Genomic DNA, 23,346 nt, shown 5'->3' on the forward strand with positions numbered 1-23,346 from the left:
AAATACATAAGAAGGAAAGTTAGTAAAGAACCACCTTACAGTAATGAGCTATTGAATGCTAGAACATACACAATCCATGGTTACATATACATAATTCCACACACCAATCATACTACTTAGACATATTTCAGAAGCCCAAACAGTAGGCACAGGTTAATCTTTTCCAATCCCTTCTTTGTCACTTCTTTCCTTGTACTAAAGCAGCAAATACAATACTTTCTTGTATACTTATTCTCATGAGCAACAGTAACGTGATATGTAAATTTTAAAAGCATTATTCTCTTCACCTGAAACATTTTCAGTCCGTGTTGAACTCTCCTAAATGTCACTAATTTCAAGTTGCTTCTATCCAAATTTAATTCTATGTATTCTAGATGCTTCATGTTCAGCTGACCATCCCCTTTCTATATAACACAGTTTGTTGCAGTCAAATTATGTGCACCTCTTGGTAATATAATGGATGTTTTTATGCTACATTATTGTAACTATGTCCACCAGCTTCTTGTATTAAGCACAGTTTGTTCTGTATGTTAATTCGAAGTGGTTCGTTTCAATCATACATGTTGCACTTAATACAGTCATATTCTTATCAATAGATGAGATTTTATCAATTTATATGCAGTCTATATTTTAATTGTTGGTATTTTATAATGAAAATAATTTTGGAAATATCCAGAAATGTTCTTTACAAAATGGGGCTAAGAATGATTAGCTAAAGGTTTTTCCCTTTTTTTTTAGAAGGGTAGGTTTTGATTTTCATTTCTGGTCGTCATTTTTGGGAGCCGTTTTTTTCCTTAAATGGAACAGTTGGCTATTTTAATCTTTGCATTACATTTTGGTGTTTTGAGGCACTGCATTCTTGCAGGATTTTACCAATCTGTCGAAATTAAAGTAAGAATTCGTTAGGAGTCCTCAGATTTGTTTCAGATTTTATAAAGAACTAGGGATGATGGGAGTGTTGAATGGGACTACTAGACTTTACATTAGAAATTTTTCTCACATGAAAAGATAATTGATGAACTTAATGTCTGTGTGAAATTAAATCATTATTATTTTAAATTTGGAGTAAAATTATACTTTCCCAGTTTTTAAAAATCTGTCTCTACGTTCTGTCTAATTACTTTCGTGAATAATGAAAATTACGATGACCTAACATATGGGTAAACTAATATTTCAAAAGTATGTTCTTAATTAGATCCTATAAATGAAAAAAAAGTAACTGAATTTTGTGTGATCTTAGGCAGTATAAATATTGTGAAATACTGCACATTAATTTCCAAAGGGACCAGGAATGGCCAGGGGTTATATTTTTGTGTAAATGCCGGGTATTAAAAGTATAAACCAGACATTTTTATTATATGAAATATGATTGTGTTTTTTTCTGTATTGATGTGCACTATTTCATTTCAACTTCAACACAGCGCTGCTAGTAACCCTCTCTTATCAATTTAAACCACTTCAAGTAATAATGTAATAAAGTAGCATCTATTTGAAATTAGAACAAATAGGGAATGCATGAATTTTCTGCACTCTTCAAAAAAAGACATATAGTGTAATAAAGATGACAGAAAATGCCATATATATTAGTTTATATTGCTTATGTACATTACACTTGAAAGATATGCAGCCAAATCAAATAAAAAATGAATCGATGTAAAATTCTAAGTCAATGAAATATTGCAAAAAGTAAAAAAAAGTAAATACTGAAGGAATGAATCCTTAATCATCTGACTATTATTATCTCAGTTTGCATCCATGACACAAATTTAGGGAAACTAGAGCGTAAAGTCCATTTATTGAACTTACATGAATTAATATTATATCAGGCTGTAATTAAGAGTTTTAGTTTACTACATACAGGTTTATGAAAAAATTAAAAGTTACTAAAGATTAATATAGACTGCTAATAGGCTAATGATGATCTGCGAATAGAAGTTCATATCTGTAGTAGTGTAATCTAAAGTAATTTTTCAATAATTTTTCATATGCAGGATATTGACGAATAGGCAGAATATGCAATTATAATTTATACTGACAACAGAATGAAATATGATTATTAAATACAATTAACTATTCATATTTACACACAACCATCGTGGGAGATTCATATTACCAAACTGTGAGGTTATGTCATACAAATAGATTTTATGTGAGTGCATTTTATTAGACATTAAACCTAATAGTTTGTAGTGTTCTTACTCCAAGAGCTGCTTCAGTTTTCCATTAAGGGAACTGTAGAAGCGTTCCATCATGTTTGTAATTCTTGAGAGAAATAGGTTTTATCAGTGCACGCTACTGGCTAATTTTGATACTATCGGCGATGTTAGTAGTGGTGTAAAGTGGAAATCTCTACTCATCTATACCAATGGCTATTATTTAGTGACTAAAGATATTCTAAAGTGTAGGCACAAACCAGGCCCTTGTACCACTCAACCAGAGAGTTATATCAAAGCAACTTTAGGACGGTTCAGGTATACGCAAGGTGTTTGGTGACCTATTGGATGATGGTAAGAATATTAATTCCATACATTAGTACTCTAGTGCAATGCTGGAAACTTCCTATTAACACTGTCTTCAATACACAGTGGTTGCTTCAAGGTTTCATTATATAGTGGCCCTTTGTAGAAATTTGTTGTGGCATGTAAGATGCGAGATTATTACCTTAAAAATTGTTTTATTTTGGTAATGGGATCAGGACTTCATTAACCATATATTGTAGGTTTCAAGGCTTAAGTGAAATAGTATTTATTTTTTGTTTACAGTGGTGCTTAAAATTTTTCATGTGTAGTTTTTATACCATCTTTTTATCTGCAGTTAGATAAAGAAAACGAAACTAAATGAATAGCACTGTATGTCTTAGGGCCACCTTCCTTTCAGCATAAACAGTTGGTGAATATTTTTAATCTTGAACAAACAATTTCCACCATCTATTGAAAAATATTAGAGGGTTGTTTGAGATTCCATGTTTCATAGCTGGTGAAAAAATATATTGACTATTTTCTTGATCTTTGAGCTCTGTGGTTTCTTGTTGCATATCCTATGAAGAGAGATGTTGGTCTGGAAGAAGCTCCATGATACTGAGAGGTTTAATTTGGCATAATAAATTGAACATGAGAAATTCTATATAGTGTTAGGTGGGAAGCAATTATAGGCATAATACAAATGCCACTATTAAAGATATTGTTATAGGTATACCAGAAACGGTTTGGATTGTATGCATATGTGAACAATCTAGTTTGGCAATTTGTTAGCTGTCTGATGACAGTTATGTCCTCCTTTGACGTGTTTGTGTTTCAACACTGGAGAAAGTGTCTTTCTTGACAATTAGCACAATTATTATATGCAGTAAGTTTTAATTGGTGGTTAGTTTGCATTCTGCAAAAACTTTGAAAAGAGCTACTGAGTCATTATTGTGATAGATCAAGTACTTTTTTAATTTTTTTTTCTTCTGGGTTGAATTTCATGGTTTTATACTACAGGTGGTTGAGTATTTAGTTGGGTCAGAACTCTCTCTTCGGTGAGTTACTGTGAAACCATCTTAACACTTATGAACGAAATACATTAGTAATCTCCTGAAGATCTACGATTCATAAAGATGTTCCCCTCATATATATGTATATATATACATATTATATATATATATATATATATATATATATATATATATATATATATATATATATATATATATATATATATATATATATATATATATATCATACAATCTCCAATGTTTATTTTTTGGGGTGTTGGTATGGCAGGTTCTGCTCATGATGAGCATAGAGGTGATGATCTTATTTTTTATTTTCACCTCCAGATCTGCTGTAATTTGAGTGCTTCTCCCTTGGCAGCTTCTCACATAATTATTGCCTTTCCACGATAACCACTTCAAATGTAGCACACTTCCTTCCTCTGGTCCCTCCTCACCCTTCCATGTCACCACCGTCACCACTCTTTCAGCAGCACACACTCAGCCTTCCGTAGTTTGTAGCCAGATATTCGCAGTAGCGTAGTTTAATGATGAAGCTTCATGTATAAACCCTACAGTATTCTTGTAAACTTAAAATGCTGCTTAGCTTTTAAATGATTTGTTTATATGAATTAGTAGTTTGATACACAAGAAATCAATATATTCTGTTTTATGGTCCTAATTACAATCATAAACTTGGTTGAATATCCAAAAAGAGTTCCTTATATATGCACTGAAGTTTTCTCACTCCCAATTTTTTAAATGAGTCTGCAACCATATTGTTTTTTAGTAGCACATATGCTGATGGAGGAAGAGCTTGTGATTTAGCAATGATACGGTACCCATATCACTAACTTTTGTTTCCTTGAAAGTAAAGGGTTGCTGTGATTGCTGTGAAGTGTAATTCTCATAACATAATTGGTATATATTAAGGCTCACTTTGTATATAGAAAAGAATACCAATTCTCAACATATTTTTAAACCTTATATTTAGATAATTCTTGAACTGTGTAAACATAGTTGGATACTTTTTCATTTAAAGTATTATAGATTATTAAACCTCTTGAGATTAAAGTATAGCACTTTACAGCTTTGAGGAACTTGCTCCCCTGATCTGGTCCATGAGCATTTGTTAGTGTTATGCGGTATGAGATGAGTAAGTTTTAGTCATATCAGCAGCTCTGAGGGTATGCGCAATCGCCATCAGGTAGGTATAAGAAACTTGTCACTAATCTTGATCTTTCAAAATACTGAAACATTAGGCTCCATTGAAGCAGGTAATAATAATAACTGAAATTTCTATAGATATATCCATTTAATTTTCTCTATTTACATTGAAGCATCATTCAATACCCTCTTTTCATGTATTGGTAAATTTATTGTTAACCTAAAAGGTAAAGTGCTTACCGTGGAATCTACACCAGTGCAATATATATTGATATTCTGTTAAAGGGTATTACTATAAAGATAACCAGCCTGCATTAAAGCAAATTAAAATATTTTCACATTTGTCTGTCTGTGTGTAGAATTGTTTGTAACATGTATCAGTAAAATAGGATGTAGCTTCCTGACCTTTGTTAAACTCTCTGCATAATGAAGATCTGATATAACGCTTTTAAAAATGCATCATACTTAATTACAGGGTTAATATGAATTTTCTTACAGCAGGTATACTTTATACATAGAATTGATGCTAAAAGATCATATTGATGATATATTTTCCAGCATTTGTCTTTAAATCTGGATTGTTGATTGATGTACTGATAATTCTTTGAAGCTGTAATGGCATTGTTCATGTAAAAAAATGATTTGTGTGTTATTTATTTATTTTGAGTACTTATCACTCTTCTTCTGTTTTTTTGCAGCAGTGTGCCTGTTTCAGAGGCCCAGGGTGAATACAGCACCAAAGGTGAAAAAGATGACCAAACGGATGTGGGTTATGATAATGACCAAGGGGGGTGGTACGATGAAAAGTATAGGACCGGTTACTATTACCAAGATGATAAAGAGTACAATAAGGATGAGGGATATTACAATGATAAAAATGATGATGGTTATGCAGGGGAGCAATATGATCAGTATGGGTATGATCAGTATGGGCAATACGTTTATGATCAGTATTACGGGTATGATAAAACTGCAGAAAATTATGATAAGACAGCAGAAAATTATGATTGCACTGCAGAAAATTATGATAAGACTGGTGAAAACTCAGATTATTATGGTTATTATGGGTGTGAAGGATGGAATAATTATTATCAGAATGAAGAGTATTATGGACAATATGATGAAACTACTGGGTTACCTAACTATAATGAAAACTATAATTATATATATAGAAGCAATGAACATTTGGAATCAACTGAGGTCCAAGGAGATGGTAGTAAAGTCCTGGATAGTTCAAAGATGATAACAGCAGCCTCTACTACGTTAGCCTCTTTCTATACTACCACCACTTCTGCTATCACCACTACGAAAGCCTCAAGTACAGCTCTCGTCTCTACAACTTCCATCACCACGAAGCCTTTGGGTAACCATGTGGCACCCACTCAAACAACACAACAGAAGTCTGAGGGAGGTCTTTTTAATAAGCTGCTACCTCAGCTGCCTATATCCCTTCCCTCCACACTTACCACTACAAGTCTTGCTTTAACTACGACTGCAACCACCACTACTGTTACCACAACACAGTCTAGCCGCCCATTAATGCAGCCAATTATTTCACAGACCAAGCCAGTCACAGCACAACAAGCAGCCCAGCAAAAGACAGCTCAACAACAAAAACAGCAAGCAAAGGGAACTGCAGGTGGGTTTGGTCTTTTTGACGGAGTGAACAAGAAAGGCGGCTTCTTTGGTGCCATGTCTGGCATTACGTCCAAAATGAGTGATACACTTAACACAGCAGTCAAAGAAGTTTCAGCAACAGCAGCTGCTGCAGCTCAGCAGGCAAATGTTGCAGCTCAACAAACTACCAAGGCTGCCACAGCAAAAGCAGCAGCTGCTGCTAAGAGTGCAGGTGTTGTAGCTCCACATCCCATGGCAACTCAGAAACCTCAGGCTCAGCAGCAGCAGCAACAGCAACAACAACAACAGCAGCAACAACAACAACAGCTGCAGCAACAACAGCAACAACAAGAACAGCAGCAAGTCAAGCAATCAGTGAAAAGACCACTTCCAAAACAAGAAAGTGTTCGTAGTGATAATATGCCTTGGGATGACCCTGAACAGAGATCTTTAAGAACCTTACCTGAAATGGATCAAGATTCTTATGGACAGGTATGAACATTTATGTTTATTTACTTTTTTATTTTTTAATAGTGATAATTCTAACTTTGAAAAATGTTGTCAAAAGCCTCTAGCCTTACTATCACTTAAGTACAAATGCATTTCATTATAATCCCATTAACCATGTATATGTATGAATGTTATGTCCTAAAAATCCAAGTCATAAATATTGTATCCATAAAGGAAAAGAATGCTCTAATCTAGAAGGTGTCAGGTCTCCGTATTGGGAAATGTGTACTTGGTTAATTTTTTCTTAATTCTTTTCAATTAACAATGTAGTAAAGTATTGCAGCAATTATTGTTTTGTAGTTATAATTTTCTCTCTAATCACTGTTAGCTACTTTAACTCAGATTATGTTTTAGTACATTAACTATAAAAAGTTTTCTGTAAATGGAATTAGTCATTCCATTTTTTCAGCTATGTATCGTAACAAAATTTATTTTTATTATTTAGTTTCACTAATCGCTTTTTGCTAAACTTTACTCCTGCAGCAGGCAAGAGATATGTCATTTTATTCTAAGAATCAGTCACAATCTATTAGAACGGTAATGTTTGGTTTATCTGTTTTTATAAACTACTAGTTTTTCCTGTCTTTTTATTTTAAAGTCTATAACTGCTGATTCTTCGTTCTTGATTTTTCAAGCTTTTGATATTTTGCCAATTTTGTTAGGAAATTGAGTATTTTGCTGCGTAATAGGTGTGTCTCAGCTCATATTGTAAAGCTCATGCCAGCTGGATTGTTGCTCCCTTCACCTTACATATGGTCACGACTGATTTCATACTCGCCAGTCAGTATTGCGTTGTTCAAAAATGTAAGGTCTCATGTTACTATGAAGGTGCCATGTAATGAGTAAATCTCAGCATCATCAGTTTACTCTGTGTCCAGGTCTGCTGAGAGTTGCCTGCCTTATTGGTTTTTGTCACGCAACAAAAACTGCCAAATTAACTCTCCCCTCACTTGCCTTTTCTACTTCCTAGGGACTGGAATTATCATGTTGTTGTTAACAACAACTAAAGGGGAGATATGTTTTGCTATTCTTCAAGACATGTCTACTCTGCTATTTCCAAAGAATATCTTAAGCCCTCTTGTTCAGTGATCGGCTTACTAGTCAGCTGGTCTGATACCATACATATCTTCCCGTATATTTTTTGTAATATACTGTTGCTGGGAATGCTCAACTCGATTTCTTATTCCCTGGCTGGGACATTGCATCTACTCCCTCTTAACTGACTAGTTATGCACAGTCTCTATCCATTAGTCCCACACCTGTTGCAATTTGTATGTACCTCACCCCTTTACTAAGGTAAATCCTTCGTTTTCAGGTGCCGTTCTTAAAAGATTTATTTGGTAATGAGACTTTACTTTTCTGCAATCTCACCTGTGGTCTCTGATTGACTCCTCTCTCAGCAAAATGTATCGATTGACCCCTCTTCTAATTTCTCAATCCATGAATATTACTGTACTGAGAACATGGACCTGTTAGTTTCTATGCCTGCGGACGTTGCAGAGGAACTTGTACCCATTTTCCAAGCTTGCTTAGAGTTGTCACATCTTTTGAAATGCTGAGATTATTATAGGGCTATTCCTTTGCCATGCCTTCTCCATCAGATGGCACAATGACTGAATATAACTGTGTTGTGTATAGTTTTATTATAATATTGAACAGTAACTGTGTTGGGTATTAAAATTTCCCAATATGTTAGTGTAGATCTTTGAAAAATTACATTTAAAGGCAAAACTGACAAGTTTTGGACATATTGCATCTTTCCATCAATGTGTTAAGTTACGTGTTGTTCTTAATATTTGTAAGATTTGAAAATAACCATCTTAAGTGTTGGGTAATTTACTTTGTATGCAGAATTTCAAAGTGGAAATTGTTTAATGTAGTTTTATTTGAGAAGCTCTATTGATTGCTAATACTCATGAAATTGAGCTTCAATGGTCATCAAATTATCAGAACCGTTCTTGTACCTCATCGAGAATTGTAAGCAAATAAAAAAATCTAGTTCAGGACCTCATTGTTAGACTTTTTCATATTTTTTCCATTAATGCAAACTCTGTTTTTCCAGCCAATCCTAGTAAGAGAAGACAGCTGTGAGACTGCCTACACAGACAGAACTCAGCAAAGACAGGATAGTTTTGAGACGGTGCCTGAAGGTTCTCTTTATGATGAAGAAATTGGCCATGGGAGAGATGATTACTATCCTGATTACTATGATGAAGGAAGAGGTTACGATCCAAGGGTGAGCCTAGATAATGTATATAAGTAGCATACAGAATTATCTTCTTTAATGAACACAGGTGCACGCCGGTTTTATGGGCCACACCAATCTTGTAGGCTAATTCAGATACTTAAAATTTTAGGCATGTAAATATTACTCATGCATTTGCAGCACTTGCCCAGTGCTAGAGTCATTCAAAGAGGAAGCTCATTGTTTTGACTTCTATTATAGAATAGTTTGCATTTTGAACAGTAGTTAATTCTAGTTTTCCCAATATTTCCAGTTATCACAAACACACTCCTACTCCACTGGGTTTTTATCAAACACTGTTATGACACAGTTTCCCTCCCTTTCCTACCCCGAGAGAAAACTCATACTCTAGTTTTAGTAGAAGATTTGCATAATTATTTAGGCATTTGTAATTTGCAAGAAGGCTTTTCTTCAGTAAGGGCTGCACAAAGAAGTAGGCATTTGCTAAGTTTAGCCTCTGTAATCCATTAAGGATCCATGCGACGATGATGAATTCTACGAGAACGACAGGCGGTACTACGATGAGTACTACTACAGAGACTCGTTTGAGAATGAAGAGGACACTGACCATGACATCTCGCACTACCCATCCCAGGTAAGGAAATGAGAGCACATCATCTAAAGGTAAGTTCATTTGCTGATGACTGTATTACTGCACTCGATGCAAAGTAGACTTTTTCTCAAGTAATGTAGACCAAATCTCATTGTTTAGGAAGCTTCTTTGCATTGTAGGTAATGCTGGTTAGATGTGAAAGCTACTGTAAAGTAGGCATTTTATAACATTTTTACAGGCCTGTTTAATGTTTATTAGATAAGAAAATAGAACATTAATTACAGGTAAGACTATTGTGGAGAGTTGTTCATTGCTAGAGCAATGCCTACCTATACAGAAAAGGACAAGGGCAGGAACCCCTATCATTGCAAATAAAGAATTTCAGATTCAGAGCATATGTTATTTGGATGAACGTAACCGTGTGTGTGTATATATATGTATGTATGTACAGTATATATATATACATATATATACATACATATATATAAATATATATATATATATATATATATATATATATATATATATATATATATATATATATATATATATATATATTCACTTTGCTAGTGGTAACTTTTCCATTTCTCAACTTGTATCATGAGATTGAGTTATAGGTTCATGGTCATATGCAATATAACCGTAAACCAATGCAGAGGGGAGAAACTGTACATATTACTACTACTTGCCAGGCTACAACCCGATTATCATACCAAGGGTTCCAATGACACATAGGGAAATGGAAAAGTTGCTCTAATTTAAGTTGGTCCCTCCGATTGCAAAATTAGTATAACAGTATGTAAACAAAAAATGTGTGCAGGCATATTTTAATTTGTGTGAATATATACCCCATTATTTTTATTACTTTGTAAGATCAGTTTGAATTATTTGTCATAACTGTTAAGATGTTTAACATTTTGAGATACTTAAGTATTATTGTGAACAGATTTGATTTTGAAATAATACTGTTGATATTTACGCCATGTATAGACCACTCAACTAAAACTTAAACTTGCTGCTGTGCAAAGAGTAGAAAAGATATTTGCTGTCATGTTATAGCAATTTAGAATGTGCTTACTGATTTGATGTGTTAAAGTTATTAAAAGTCAGACTAGGTGGTAGGCAAATACAGAAATTTGTCCTTCCATGCAAAATAGTCAGTATACATAGCAGCATTTAAAACTTGTTGGCTGTTGTGAGGTGAAAATATTTACGTGTGTGCTGGAGTAGTATTAGCAAAGTGTCTTGTGTTATTGTAAAATAGATTGCGCAGAACGAAGACCATAGACGGTGAAGCTGTTCTCATTCACTATAATCTATTATTGGCTTTAATTATCAGTCCAGTTTCTATATAATATAAACTACTTCTAAGTCTTTTGGAATCATAAAAAGTGTTATTTTGGGTCAGTAAATCCATCAACCTTCTATGGAAAGTAATTAGCATCGCTTACATATTTAGAAAATATCTTTGGAGAGATTATACTGGGGGATTCATACAACTCTAAACTACTTGCTGGATGATCAACCTTGTTCTGAATCAACAATTTTACAGGTGTGAAAGGAAGGTGGCATTACTGTATAGTTTTAAATTGAATTCTACAAACATCATACATCCAAGCCATTCAATTTGTAAATTCAATAAAAGAATTAGGGTTAGAAGGCTTTATCGTCGTCCTGGGAGCACAATTTATTTCAGGTTGCATCCCTTTTTACTGGCATATCAGCTGACGTATCCCCATTTTTTTTTTTTTTTTTGGACATATTTTGTTGATAGATGATGGCATTAGGTTTAGGCTAGATCTTGGAAGGGTGGCAATCACAGATTTTAGAGCATTGGGATGTTCCTCTGCCCTGGAAGAGATCCACTACGATTCTTGCAATGAATATATATTTTTTTTTTTTTTAGCTAGATCTTGGGAGGGTGGCCATCACAGATTTTAAAGCATTGGGATGTTCCTCAGCCCTGGAAGAGATCCACTACAAATCTTGCAACGAATATTTTTTTTTTCTTTTTTTAAAGACAACGTACAAGTACCCAGTATTAGTCAGGCTAAGTTCAAGGAGTACCTGTTTATGAAGACCATTCATGCCATCAAGAAATGGAAGCTTTTAGAGAAGGTACAAAAAATCTAAGGGGGAAAGACTTGCAACTTAGAGATTGTATAGCTTATTGAGAAGTTTTATCCAGAAAGATGTGACACGAATCTTAATCCTGAATACAATTAGACCTAACTAGAAAAATACCCTAGTCAAACGTAAAAGTCATGGGGTGAGGAAGTCTTGCCATTACTGCTACATTCAATTTTATTGCATTCATGGAAATTTAACTTAATAATGAAAAGGAAAATATCTGATTTAACTATAATCAATTCTTGGGTTTGCAAAAAAAGTTATCCAACAGTGCCCTATAGCATTCCAGTCTGAAGGATCTAACATAGATGTTAATTGAACAATGTTAAGTTGAATTAGTACAATGTCAGAAGAGAAATGCTGACTGGAACCTGGAAAGACTTGAGGTGAGAATAGACTAATCCGGAAGAAGGTGAAAGAACGTGTATAATTTAGCCTCGAGCATCTCTGTGTATGAACAATCATTTTGGCTGATGTAATTGTAGAGAAAAAACTACCGGTAACATCTATGTGATGTTCTCGAAAAACAAAAACGAAAAATTTATATGATTTCAGTGGTCTTTACTTGAGATTTTAACATGATGAGTGACTAAGAGAACATTTTAGGGTTAGGCAACTTTGTTTAGCAACTAGTAACTGGATGATGAATCCCTTAATGATCTCATGGCTTATGGTTAGCACCACAGTTTATACCTTTGATACTTTTTTTCTTATCTATGTTGATCTAATTGCTTTCTATCCATTAAATCTGGTGTACTGTTGGATCCAAGAATTCCTGGTATGCTTCGCTCTCTGGATGTGCACCCTCTCGCTGTGAGTTCTTGTGTGTAGCCCCAACCATCACTTCTGTCATTTTTCTCTACAGTATGTGTTTGATTACTCACTGCACAGTAAGGGTGTGACAGGGTGCATTTTCTCAGAGTAAAGTGTCCCATGAATTTCTATGTCCAACTGTACGTTTATTAAAAAGGACTCTTAACATTTTGGTCTTATACTTAATATGCTCTGTCTAATTACTGACATTCTTATGGAACAGTAAGTTGTCAAATATGTGTTCTCTGATGGAAGATTAGATAAGTGCTTGCAATTTAAATATTATTTACCCATATATAAACGCCTATACTTTTGATACATGTAATGAACTTTTGATTATTATTTGGACAATTTTCCAAGATGCTATTAAATTTTAAGAATATGATTCACAAATTCTGCATTAATTTGCATGATAATTTCTTTTAAAACATTTTGGTTTTCAGTCTTATATATATATATATATATATATATATATATATATATATATATATATATATATATATATATATATATATATATATATATATATATATTATATATACATATGAGAGAGAAGATAAGTTTAAAAATTTTTTTATCTAGGTATTAATAATGTTGGTAAATACTTCAGGGCTCAGAGGAGAGGTACTTGGAAGGCGATGGCCAGTATTCCACTGAATATGAGAGCGAACAGGAATCCAGAGAAGCTGTTAATGATAGGATTGAACCCTACCCAGGAGACCTTAGCAAGGTGAGTCGAGTTACAAACTACACTCTAATGGTAAACTTCGTTCATTTTCACAATAAAAGTTCTTTTAGGAGACAGCCAGTGGCATGAAGAAATCTCTGGTATAAACCTCAATTTAGCAGAGGCAAGAAGGGAAATGTGTTAATTGACCCAAGAAAGTGTTTTTAATAAAAGTATTGTTGAGGTGTGTACTAAAAGAAGCAAATAATGAAAGGGGAGAACATACACACCACAAACTAACTTTTTTATTTGTTGTTAATATGATTTTATCAGGTTTGGTGTATTCTTTATAGGTAAAAGACTTTTAAATGGTTATAATAAGCCTTATGTTACATACAGTATTATAAACTTAATGGAATTTTTTTTTTTAAATTGTAAAAGAAACAAAACATTCTTATATAGTACCTTGAATACCATTATTATTCTTGTTGGACATGATGATCATGAAGGTCTAATTCTTTTCACATTTTTTTTTCTTTCTATTTACTTTCCAAATTGAACTTCTCTTTATTTCAATAATGTTTAGCTTTGGAAATGTTTCTACAGCAGAGGCTAGAGGTAATCTCACAATTAAGCAATTTCCGTAAACTACCTATCGGGAACCCCTTACCCCAGTATTGTCATAACCTTTTCAGTGGGGAGTTTTATTTGAAGGTGAGGTTATAGTAAATTCTTATACGCTTCTCAAACCTTGTATCATTGGAGAAATTCCGTAATATTCTCATGTTAGCAAATGGTAGTACTGTATCTATAAGAATACCTGTACTTTAGGATGCTCACATTCATGTGGACCAAATCGGAAGGCCATTGACATGCTGCATAAATTTCTTACGTATAGGATACAATGTTAAGAAAAGTAAAACAAAAATAGGATGTTAGAATACAGTAATGATGATAGAAATTAATTGAAAGCAAACTAATAGCAGCAAGTGCATAGATATACCAGTGTGTCTAAAGACTGAACAATCCCTCCCCTTAAATTTTACCTCTTCCCAAGAGGGGAGACTCCTACCTAGATTGACCATTGAACTTTTAAGTATATTTTTACTCAGACGATGACCTCTTATTACACATATCCATTGGTACAGTAGTGGATTGGGCATACCATATATGAAGTAACTTTCTAGTATCTTTCAAAAGTTAGGCCAAGGTTAAATGAACGCCCAGTATATTTTATTTATAATTCAATACTTCTTTAAAAAGGTTAAATTAGTATTTGACTTTATACACTATCTTCACTCAGAGATGCACACACATTGAGGAGTGTAGTTTCATTCTCTCTCTACATTTTTTGAGCTATAATTCTAATCCTGGCCAGTGTAGATATCCTAATCTAGAGTGATGATAGTGGTAGGTATGTCAAGTATACAAGATAAATGTGGGTGTCCACCAAGGGTCAGTGATGAACCCATTGCTGTTTACTATTGTTCAGGGGAAAGCTACACAGGAGTACTGGAAATGAGGCCTTAGCAGCTACTTTGTGACAGTTACCTGCTGTATATCTTGGGAAATTCATTGTGACCATAGAGAATAACAGCACAATGGACTTACAATCATGTAAGAAAATCTAAAAAGAAACCATTGTATGAATTGGTTCCAAAATAAAAACCTGCTTTTTTGATAAAAGTTTAGTACTCCCACTGGCTTTCATTCCCCCTTTTCACTGGAGGAATCTATGACATGATAGTATAATGGGTAAGGGGTCACTTGGTAGCAGATGATAAATGCTTTTCGGATCTGTGAGAATAGCCTCGCGATTAAAGATCTTTACTAGTCGAAAATTAGTATGGCAAATTATGTATTTTTTAGGGGAAAATGCTTCGTAGGGAAATCAAGCAAGAATATTTGAACTGTTTATATGTAGCTTACCAATTTCTATTATGCTGTACAATGATAAATTTCTTTGTATAATTTGTTATTGCTTCTATCTCTTAATGTGTGTAGTATTATACTGAAGATAAAAAAATGGGGATGAAAATAATGACTTGGAATATGAATAGAAATTATGTCAAGTTATTACCCTGGATTACAGTGTTCCGTATATTTGTATGCATAGTTAGTAACCACTGGAAAGATTGTTATATGTCATGTCCTAAGATGAAAAAATCAATTGTCATTGTGTATGTTCTCCTCTGCCTTTGTTTCAGATGTGTGTTATATTTAGGGACTCATTTTTAGTGTTATAATTTGTTCCTCCAGACAGACATCGTCTAACTCTCTATATCTAATAATATAAGCTTTCTGAACTATATTTTGTATGCAATGAATAACGAGAATTATTAAAAGGAAAATAGAAACAGGTGAGTTGACTAGATAAGCAGGAAGTAATGACAGATCAATAAATTAGTTTAAAGAATTAAGAAGGTATTTTTTTTATTTGATAAGAAAGTTCTTTTTAGCTTCGAAACATTCTCACACAATGAAACTGACTGCAAAGATATCCAAAAGATTAATTTTTAATATTTGAAAATATAATTGAAATGTCGAACTCCTGCTTTTATGGTCTTTCACCCAGAAGTTATAAAGTCATCAATATGAAAAAGGTAAGTGGCCACCTCTGTGTAGCTGTATTGTTGTTGTACAGTAGTTGTAAACACCTGTTTAGATGTGTAGATTGTCAGGAACTGTACCCCATCTTTAAGTTGATTTACTTTTTTCCAGAAATCAAAGACTTTTTTTTTAAGTGATATAAGTCAAAATATGTAAAATCCAATAAAGATTGTAGTTCTAATGATTGGGTGATTTTTTTGGTTAATATGATAGTAGTTTTTTGTATGCATTTTCTTATGTTCATACAGAATTTTCCCAAAATGATACATATATATTGCATCTATACCCACATGCAGATAAACAGTACTAACACTAACACAGTCATGCCCATATGCTACATATATCTTCTACACATACTCACCTTTTATATATATATATATATATATATATATATATATATATATATATAATATATATATATATATATATATATATATATATATATATATATATATATATATATATATATATATATATATGATATATATATATATATATATATATATATATATATATATATATATATATATATATATATATATATATATATATATATATATATATATATATATATATATATATATATATATATATATATACATATATATATATATATATATATATATATATATATATATATATATATATCATTTACATGTATCATTTACATATATAATATATAAAGTAGATGTATTGTATGGTTGTATATCAGTTTACATACATGCATACATATATCTGCATACCAGATATTTTGACACAGTGTATATAAAATGTCGTTTGTTTTTCAATATACAGGTCTTTTACTTGGATGTTACAATTAAATGTGATTTGCAGCTAATTTCTCAGAGTAGGATGATGGCATATTTATCTGATATTAAATGAGATTCACTTGGCAATAGTTAAAGTTTTTCTTGTGATGGACCAATTTGATGTCCTTTATTTTATTATGAAATGCAGGAATAATCCACTGAGTCCTATATAATACATCTTGTTTCATTTACTCAACATTTACTGACCATTTTATTTTGTTTTGCCAAGAAAATTCTCTCTGATAAATTAGCTGTTGAATTTCTTGTCATTAATAAGTTTCATTGTAGTTGCCTTGAGACACCAAGTGTTTATTAACACAGTCTTTGTAGATACTGTGTTTTGTGCTTGTGTTTTTCAGGTTTAGATTTATTAAATACACGCTGATCATTAAATGATGAGTTGGCATTCATTCCCATTTTATCTTCCTTGTTACAGACATCAAATGATCATCTCACTCGCCTTTCTCTATTTTTTTCTTATCATTCTCCTTTACTTTGTTATTCAAATCTACTTTCTATTCCTTCCTTTGTAGGCTAAAGAGGAGAAACCAAAGGAAACGAAGGTGAATATTTCTTCTTGTGGTAATTCATAGAGCATATATGTAAAAAAAAAAAGCTTTTTTATACGCATCATTGTGTTTGTCATGCACGTACATGACATCTGCTGTCCGATGATCCTGTCTTAACTTGAAGTTGTTGACTGCTGCAAACGCGGATGCAGTTATGTAACTCCAAGCTGGCATTTAGCTCAAGCTAAGTGTTGTACCCCCCACCCCCCAACCTCTCCCAAAAATGAAACATTACTCAGAAGAGGCAATGGATTGTCTAAACAATTTCATTAAGTCATGTTTATATATATTAACAGAAGGTAGACTAGTTGGAAGCTAATACAGTAGCTCAAAACCCTGACTGATATTTTGAGAAATCATACCCTAGACATTTAACACATTAGTGAATAGATTTTTAATCATCATAATTTTTTTTTACAACCTTAGTAGTAAAGTTGAATTAGGTGTGATAGTAAATGAAGGTTTAATATTAGCTGTAAGCAATGAGTACATATTTAGCACCCAAACATACTCATTGGTACATTAGATAAAAATTTTGAAAAGTGATAATAATAACTCTCATCACTGTAGTTGCATGATTGACCAGACATCCAATTGCAGATAATAGGATTTTGCAATCACATCTAGATTACCCATGCTCACAGTAGAAAGTATTTAGTACAAAAAACACACATCTAGCAGGAATGGGTTATTGAGTTATAGAGGATAAGCTTCGCCTCACCAACGTTTGTAATATTCCACGCACCAATGGCAACAACACAGAGTCTAATTATATTGTAAATTATCTAATACCAGCAGTATGAAATGATTCTTTACATGAAGACTAGATGTGTTTTATATCTATTGCATTTCAAGGAATCCTTAGTGATTCTGGTAAGTTTTAAGAGGACAATTTTTTAATATGTAGACGGTAGATCCACCAGCAACAGATAAATACAGTGCTAGGTAGTACCTTTTATGATCCCTAAGCTCTGCTTTCATGCAACTGAATTTTCTCAACATGGTACTATCTGTTAATGGCTCAATCTACTCTTTGGTGTAGATTATGGATTCCTTTTATTCGCATTACTAACAATTTTGTATGATTTGTTTTCATTGTTTTTCCTCTCATAACATGATTGATTTTTTCCCTCATTTATGTATATTTTTTTAAACGGCATCCCCACAGACAAGTTAATCACAAGTAATACTATTCACTAACTTCATGTCACTAAAATAGACCCATTAAATAGACATGCATATCATCTCTCAGCAGTTAATTATGATGTAAAAAATAACTAAAACAGATATCCTGTTTGCAAGTGACTTTCCCCTAATATTGACCACAACGTCCCCTCCTCCTTCGCTTCCCAGATCATTGATTTCAACATGAAGAATCGAGAGGAGACATCGAAGACTGACTCTGAGGGCCCGAAGGTGATTTTAAGATCCTCCAGTGCATGGTTTAACTCTTGCTATGGGCAGCACTTTAAAAACAAAAAAGATCTCCACATTACAAATTCGCTAACTATCAATTCTCAAACTTAAATCCATTTCAGTCCCTTTCAGAAAAAAAGAACAAGTTCATATTTAGTTCTCCTTGACCTTGCCTCTTGACAATACCCCCTCACTGACCCTTACCATCACTCTCTAGACTCCATTCATTTTGTTTTTTCCTTTGAAGCTTGACGCAGTAAAGGGCTTCCCACAATTCCTGATGTTCCTCCAGACACTTTCACGATCAACTAAAGAATAGAACTGCACTTAGCCCTTGCTTAAATATGCCTTTAGTCACAATAGTTTTGTAAATTTCTGATATCTTTTGATTCTAGTACGGGACCTGAACTTTTGGTTTTGTTTTTTGTTTACCTCTCTGTGTGAAATTTTTACTGTACAATATATGTTTTGATATAAGTGTTATAAATACTGTATACTTATATTTGTGTTTTTTGGAAAAAGAAATTCATACCATTTCACAATTTGTTGATGTAATGTTAAGTTTTAGTATATTCTAACATATATGCATTTTTATAGTATTTATGTACTGTGCCGTGAATTACATACATCCATAATATATATATATATATATATATATATATATATATATATATATATATATATATATATATATATATATATATATGTATATGTATATATATAAATATGTGTGTATATGTATATGTATAAAGCAGTATATATTTATTTATTCTTTTCTGTTCATCATGTTCATTTCAACTTCATTGGAAAGATCAGTTAATTGTTAATCTTTATATTTACAGATAAGAGTTCAGGTCTTTCGTAAGAATCATAAGGTCTAACTCACCATGCCATTAAACTATATAATTTTATTTGGATCCTGACCACAACTGCTTTGGTTAAAAGAAAGATTGTTGAGAATTTTATCACGTAAGAATTTAGTGAATCACACTGAAGAACTTTAATATTTTTAATTTTGTGTAATTGTGGTTAAACATACAGTAAATGTGTAAGTCATCGGAACTTTCTGTGAAACGTTTAAGATTGTGCAGTTTCACAAAGGCACCAGAAAAATATATTTGAGCAGTATAATCCTAAAGAGAGAGAGAGAGAGAGAGAGAGAGAGAGAGAGAGAGAGAGAGAGAGAGAGAGAGAGAGAGAGAGAGAGAGAGAGAGAGTGCACTATAGGAAATATTATTATGCAAGGGAAACTGTATTTTCTATAGAGATAATTTAATAGAGGTTTTGTGAAGTTCTTCAGTCGGGATTTCTTCGAGAATGTTGTATTAAGAAAGAGCTATTAATAAAAAGTATTACAATGCAATATGGACTACTAAAGAATTAGAGTTTTCAGACTAATTTCTATTTAGTTTAGCTTTCTATTACATAGCATTCATCACAGAATTTCAAAAGTTTACCATGTTGACATTGAAAAGACTAAAAGAGGAAACGAGAGAGAAAAAGAGAAAAAGGGACTAAATAGGGAATTATTTTTATATTTATTGAAAGTCTGTAAGAAACTGAACAGTGTATGGGAGTCTCCCTTGCTAACTGATTTGGAAGGTAGTTTAGAATTAGGTGCAAAGATATAAATTTTACTGTGTTTAGATTGGATTAAGCCATTATTTAAAACAATGTTGAGCTTTTGATTATTGTATCTTAGGCAATCGGGTACTTCTTTGCACAACTTACAAGCCTTTATTAAGTATTTCTACTTCGTCTTCATTTCCTTTGTTAACAATTTATATTCTCGTGCCATGATTATCTAGAGTAAACAAAAAGGCCTCATTTTAGCTAGAAGAATATCATTAACTTTAAGCTAGATTCATACAGGATTAGTCCATTGACATCACAAAAAAATTTATATTCCCTGGGATGTTTTTTCTTTCCCTTATTGTTAATTGTATACATAATTGCTTAACCTGCCAGGTTATTCACTTGAAAATTAAATTTTGTTTCATTGAGAAAGTTTGCCGATAGTATAACTATTGAGTCCGTGTGTAATTTCAATCAACGGTACGGACACTTTGAAGCCTTCTTCATAGAATATTTGGCTTAATAATCTTAAGTTAGTTTTCAAATACGGATATTACTTCATGCTTGTAGATAATGATAGTTTAGACAAAATGAGAGAATAGGTCACTGAAATTAACTGAGCTCGATTAGGTCATCTAATGTATGACAAGCTTTACTTGTTGCAGATCATTATCCTTTAAGATGATGTCCAATTATGAGGTCTAGTGATCATTTGTCAAGAGAAACATATTATTTAAAATGTTTTTGTCATTTAAAAAGTCATGCTATCTACAAAATTTGCTGTCTAAAAAGCCATAATATCTAAAAAGTCGTGCTATTTAAAAATTTACGCTTTTTTAAAATTTTCTCTTAATTAAAAAGACTTTCTTAGGTTGTGTAATAAATGATGTTGCTATGGCTAGATTATTTACAGTATAAGCCTTAGGTCATTTCAGTTTAAGTATATGGATTTGTTCATACTATGGTATACGTGTAGATATGTAAACCTGGCAATCCTTGTTTTTCTATATTTACAAGCCGTTAAATGTCTCAAATCATCCGGAAAACCCTTGAAATATTATGTAAAGTAGTGGAAGTACTTAATGAGGTTTTCTACATGTTCTTTTCATTCAGCATAGTCAAATAAGTACCATGTAAGGCTTTTTAGTACATTAGATTCAAATTTCCTAATTGCCTTTTTTTTTCTTTCTATTGGCAAATTCACAAATGTTGGTAGATATTTTTTAGTCTATAAATACACTCGGTTCTAAAAAAAATAATGTGCAGAACCTTACTTAAATAAGCACAATATTGAAACTTATTCTAGTTTGTATGTGAAAGTAAAAAGTAGAAACTATACTTCTTTGGGGGGCTTTGAATCAGGAGGATTCCCGTAATACTTATGAATTACTTGGGTGGAACTATTGCGGGATATTACAAATTCAATTGTTAGGAGCTTGGTAATTGCAGGAATATGAATTTATATTAATTATTATTCTTAGAAATATCTTTTAGTTACTTTTTTTCTGCATGTGTGTTGGGCATTTATAGCAGATTTCAACTAGAAATTTAAATGAAGGTATATATAGAATTTACACATATGTCTGTACTTTCTTTTGCCGAGATAGACAACTGTGTAATATTAGATTACTGTACCTTTTCAGTAAAGATATTAAGGCTTATATATCATAATTTCTAATATATGCCCCTTACATAATGTTTTAAAACCTTTTTGTCCCTATGATTGTTTAAAGGAGATCAATTAGAATACATAATTGGGCTTTTGTAGATTGGTACTTAACGAATGTCAATTATAGTTGTCATTGATTTACATGCTGATTATTGTTTATCTTAACAGATAAAAAGGTACAGTACTCCATTTCACAAAATTATCATATTACAATAAATATTTTGATGTAGAATTACAGTTGTATTGAAATTAGGTAAGGTAGCTAACGGCTATTTTACACAATAATGAGTTGGTCCCATCAGAGTGCATGTTTATGATAGGTGCATTGTTTTAATTACATTACATATGTTAAGATTAAACTAAACTCTCCTTAGGTCAAATATGTAGCTTAAGTGAATGGCTGAACATACATCTTTTACTCTTTTTTTTCTCTCTCAACATTCCTCTCCTGTTTCATCTAACAATATTTTTTTAGATGGTAAACTATGGATTTTTGTTATGAATGGTAACTTCATCAGTTATTTGAAAAAGGATGTATATCTGGAATTAGCTCTGTATAGTACCTTTATCTTGGTAATATGTGCAGTTTGTTATCAATGAATTTCTGAATGCAATGATGGTATGACAAACGCTAATTTAAAACATTAAAAACTTACTGTTAAAATCTTCTGTCTTATCAGCAGCAAATATTTTTACTCTGACTCATGAAAAGAGAAGCATGTTTTTGTTGTCAACAATTCTTTCTCAATCTCCCATGTCCTCCCTAGCTTCCACTTAATCCTTTTTTTTTATTGCCACCGATGGAATTTTCTTGAAGTCTTCAGAATTTTGAGAATGAGTAGGTAACCTAGTAGTCCTGCATTTTGATAACCTGTAGAATTTACTGTAAATAATAAACACTAAAAGAAGTAAAATTATAGGTAATAAAGGGTCACCAGAAATTTTTTAACTGCAAAAGTTCTGGAGAGTTTAAAGAAATCCTGCCAAAGCCTGAAGCTTCTCACCACCACAGGCATAGACGTGACGGCTTTTAATGTTGATGACACTGTGCTGTTGTTTCTTAGGCACCAGTGGGGATAGGGAGACAGACGGATACCTCCACAAGTAAAGGGAAAGAGACTAAAATGATGAATTTCGAGGCTAGAATGAAGGAAATGGCTAAAGCTGTGCCATCAGCCGCAGCCTCTGAGAAGGTGAACATTTGCATGCCATTTTTGCATGATATCTTGTACAACAATACGGTAAAAGAAAAGTATGTCACTTCAGAATACTGAGCATTATATTAGTTTAATTGATGCTTATTCAACTTATTTGTTTCAAGTGAGATTACTAAAGGAAATGCAGAGAGATGTTTTGTTTTGTCATACAACTTATTTTGATTTATGACTATTTTTTACTGTCAGTTCCATATGTACATTGCATCACAGGCTAAAACTACTAGGGTGAAAGTTGAAGGTCAGATACCTAAACCTCGGTCTGGGGAGAGGCATTCCCCTAAAGAATTAAAGTCCCAAGTTCCACCAGAAG

General features: G+C 32.6%; 1 protein-coding gene across 1 annotated transcript in view; it reads left to right on the forward strand.

Annotated features, from left to right (window-relative positions):
- Positions 1 to 23,346, forward strand: part of LOC137644624 (serine-rich adhesin for platelets-like) — a 739,321-nt gene that overhangs the window by 683,595 nt on the left and 32,380 nt on the right. The window contains exons 14-20 of the mRNA XM_068377577.1: positions 5,335 to 6,745; positions 8,826 to 8,999; positions 9,481 to 9,603; positions 13,115 to 13,234; positions 17,124 to 17,153; positions 18,513 to 18,575; positions 22,884 to 23,012. Of these exons, the coding sequence (XP_068233678.1) occupies positions 5,335 to 6,745; positions 8,826 to 8,999; positions 9,481 to 9,603; positions 13,115 to 13,234; positions 17,124 to 17,153; positions 18,513 to 18,575; positions 22,884 to 23,012 (2,050 nt within the window). The remainder of the gene's footprint in view (positions 1 to 5,334; positions 6,746 to 8,825; positions 9,000 to 9,480; positions 9,604 to 13,114; positions 13,235 to 17,123; positions 17,154 to 18,512; positions 18,576 to 22,883; positions 23,013 to 23,346) is intronic.

Source organism: Palaemon carinicauda, chromosome 7 (assembly GCF_036898095.1).
Source record: "Palaemon carinicauda isolate YSFRI2023 chromosome 7, ASM3689809v2, whole genome shotgun sequence".
In the NCBI taxonomy this organism is placed as follows: Eukaryota; Metazoa; Arthropoda; class Malacostraca; order Decapoda; family Palaemonidae; genus Palaemon; species Palaemon carinicauda.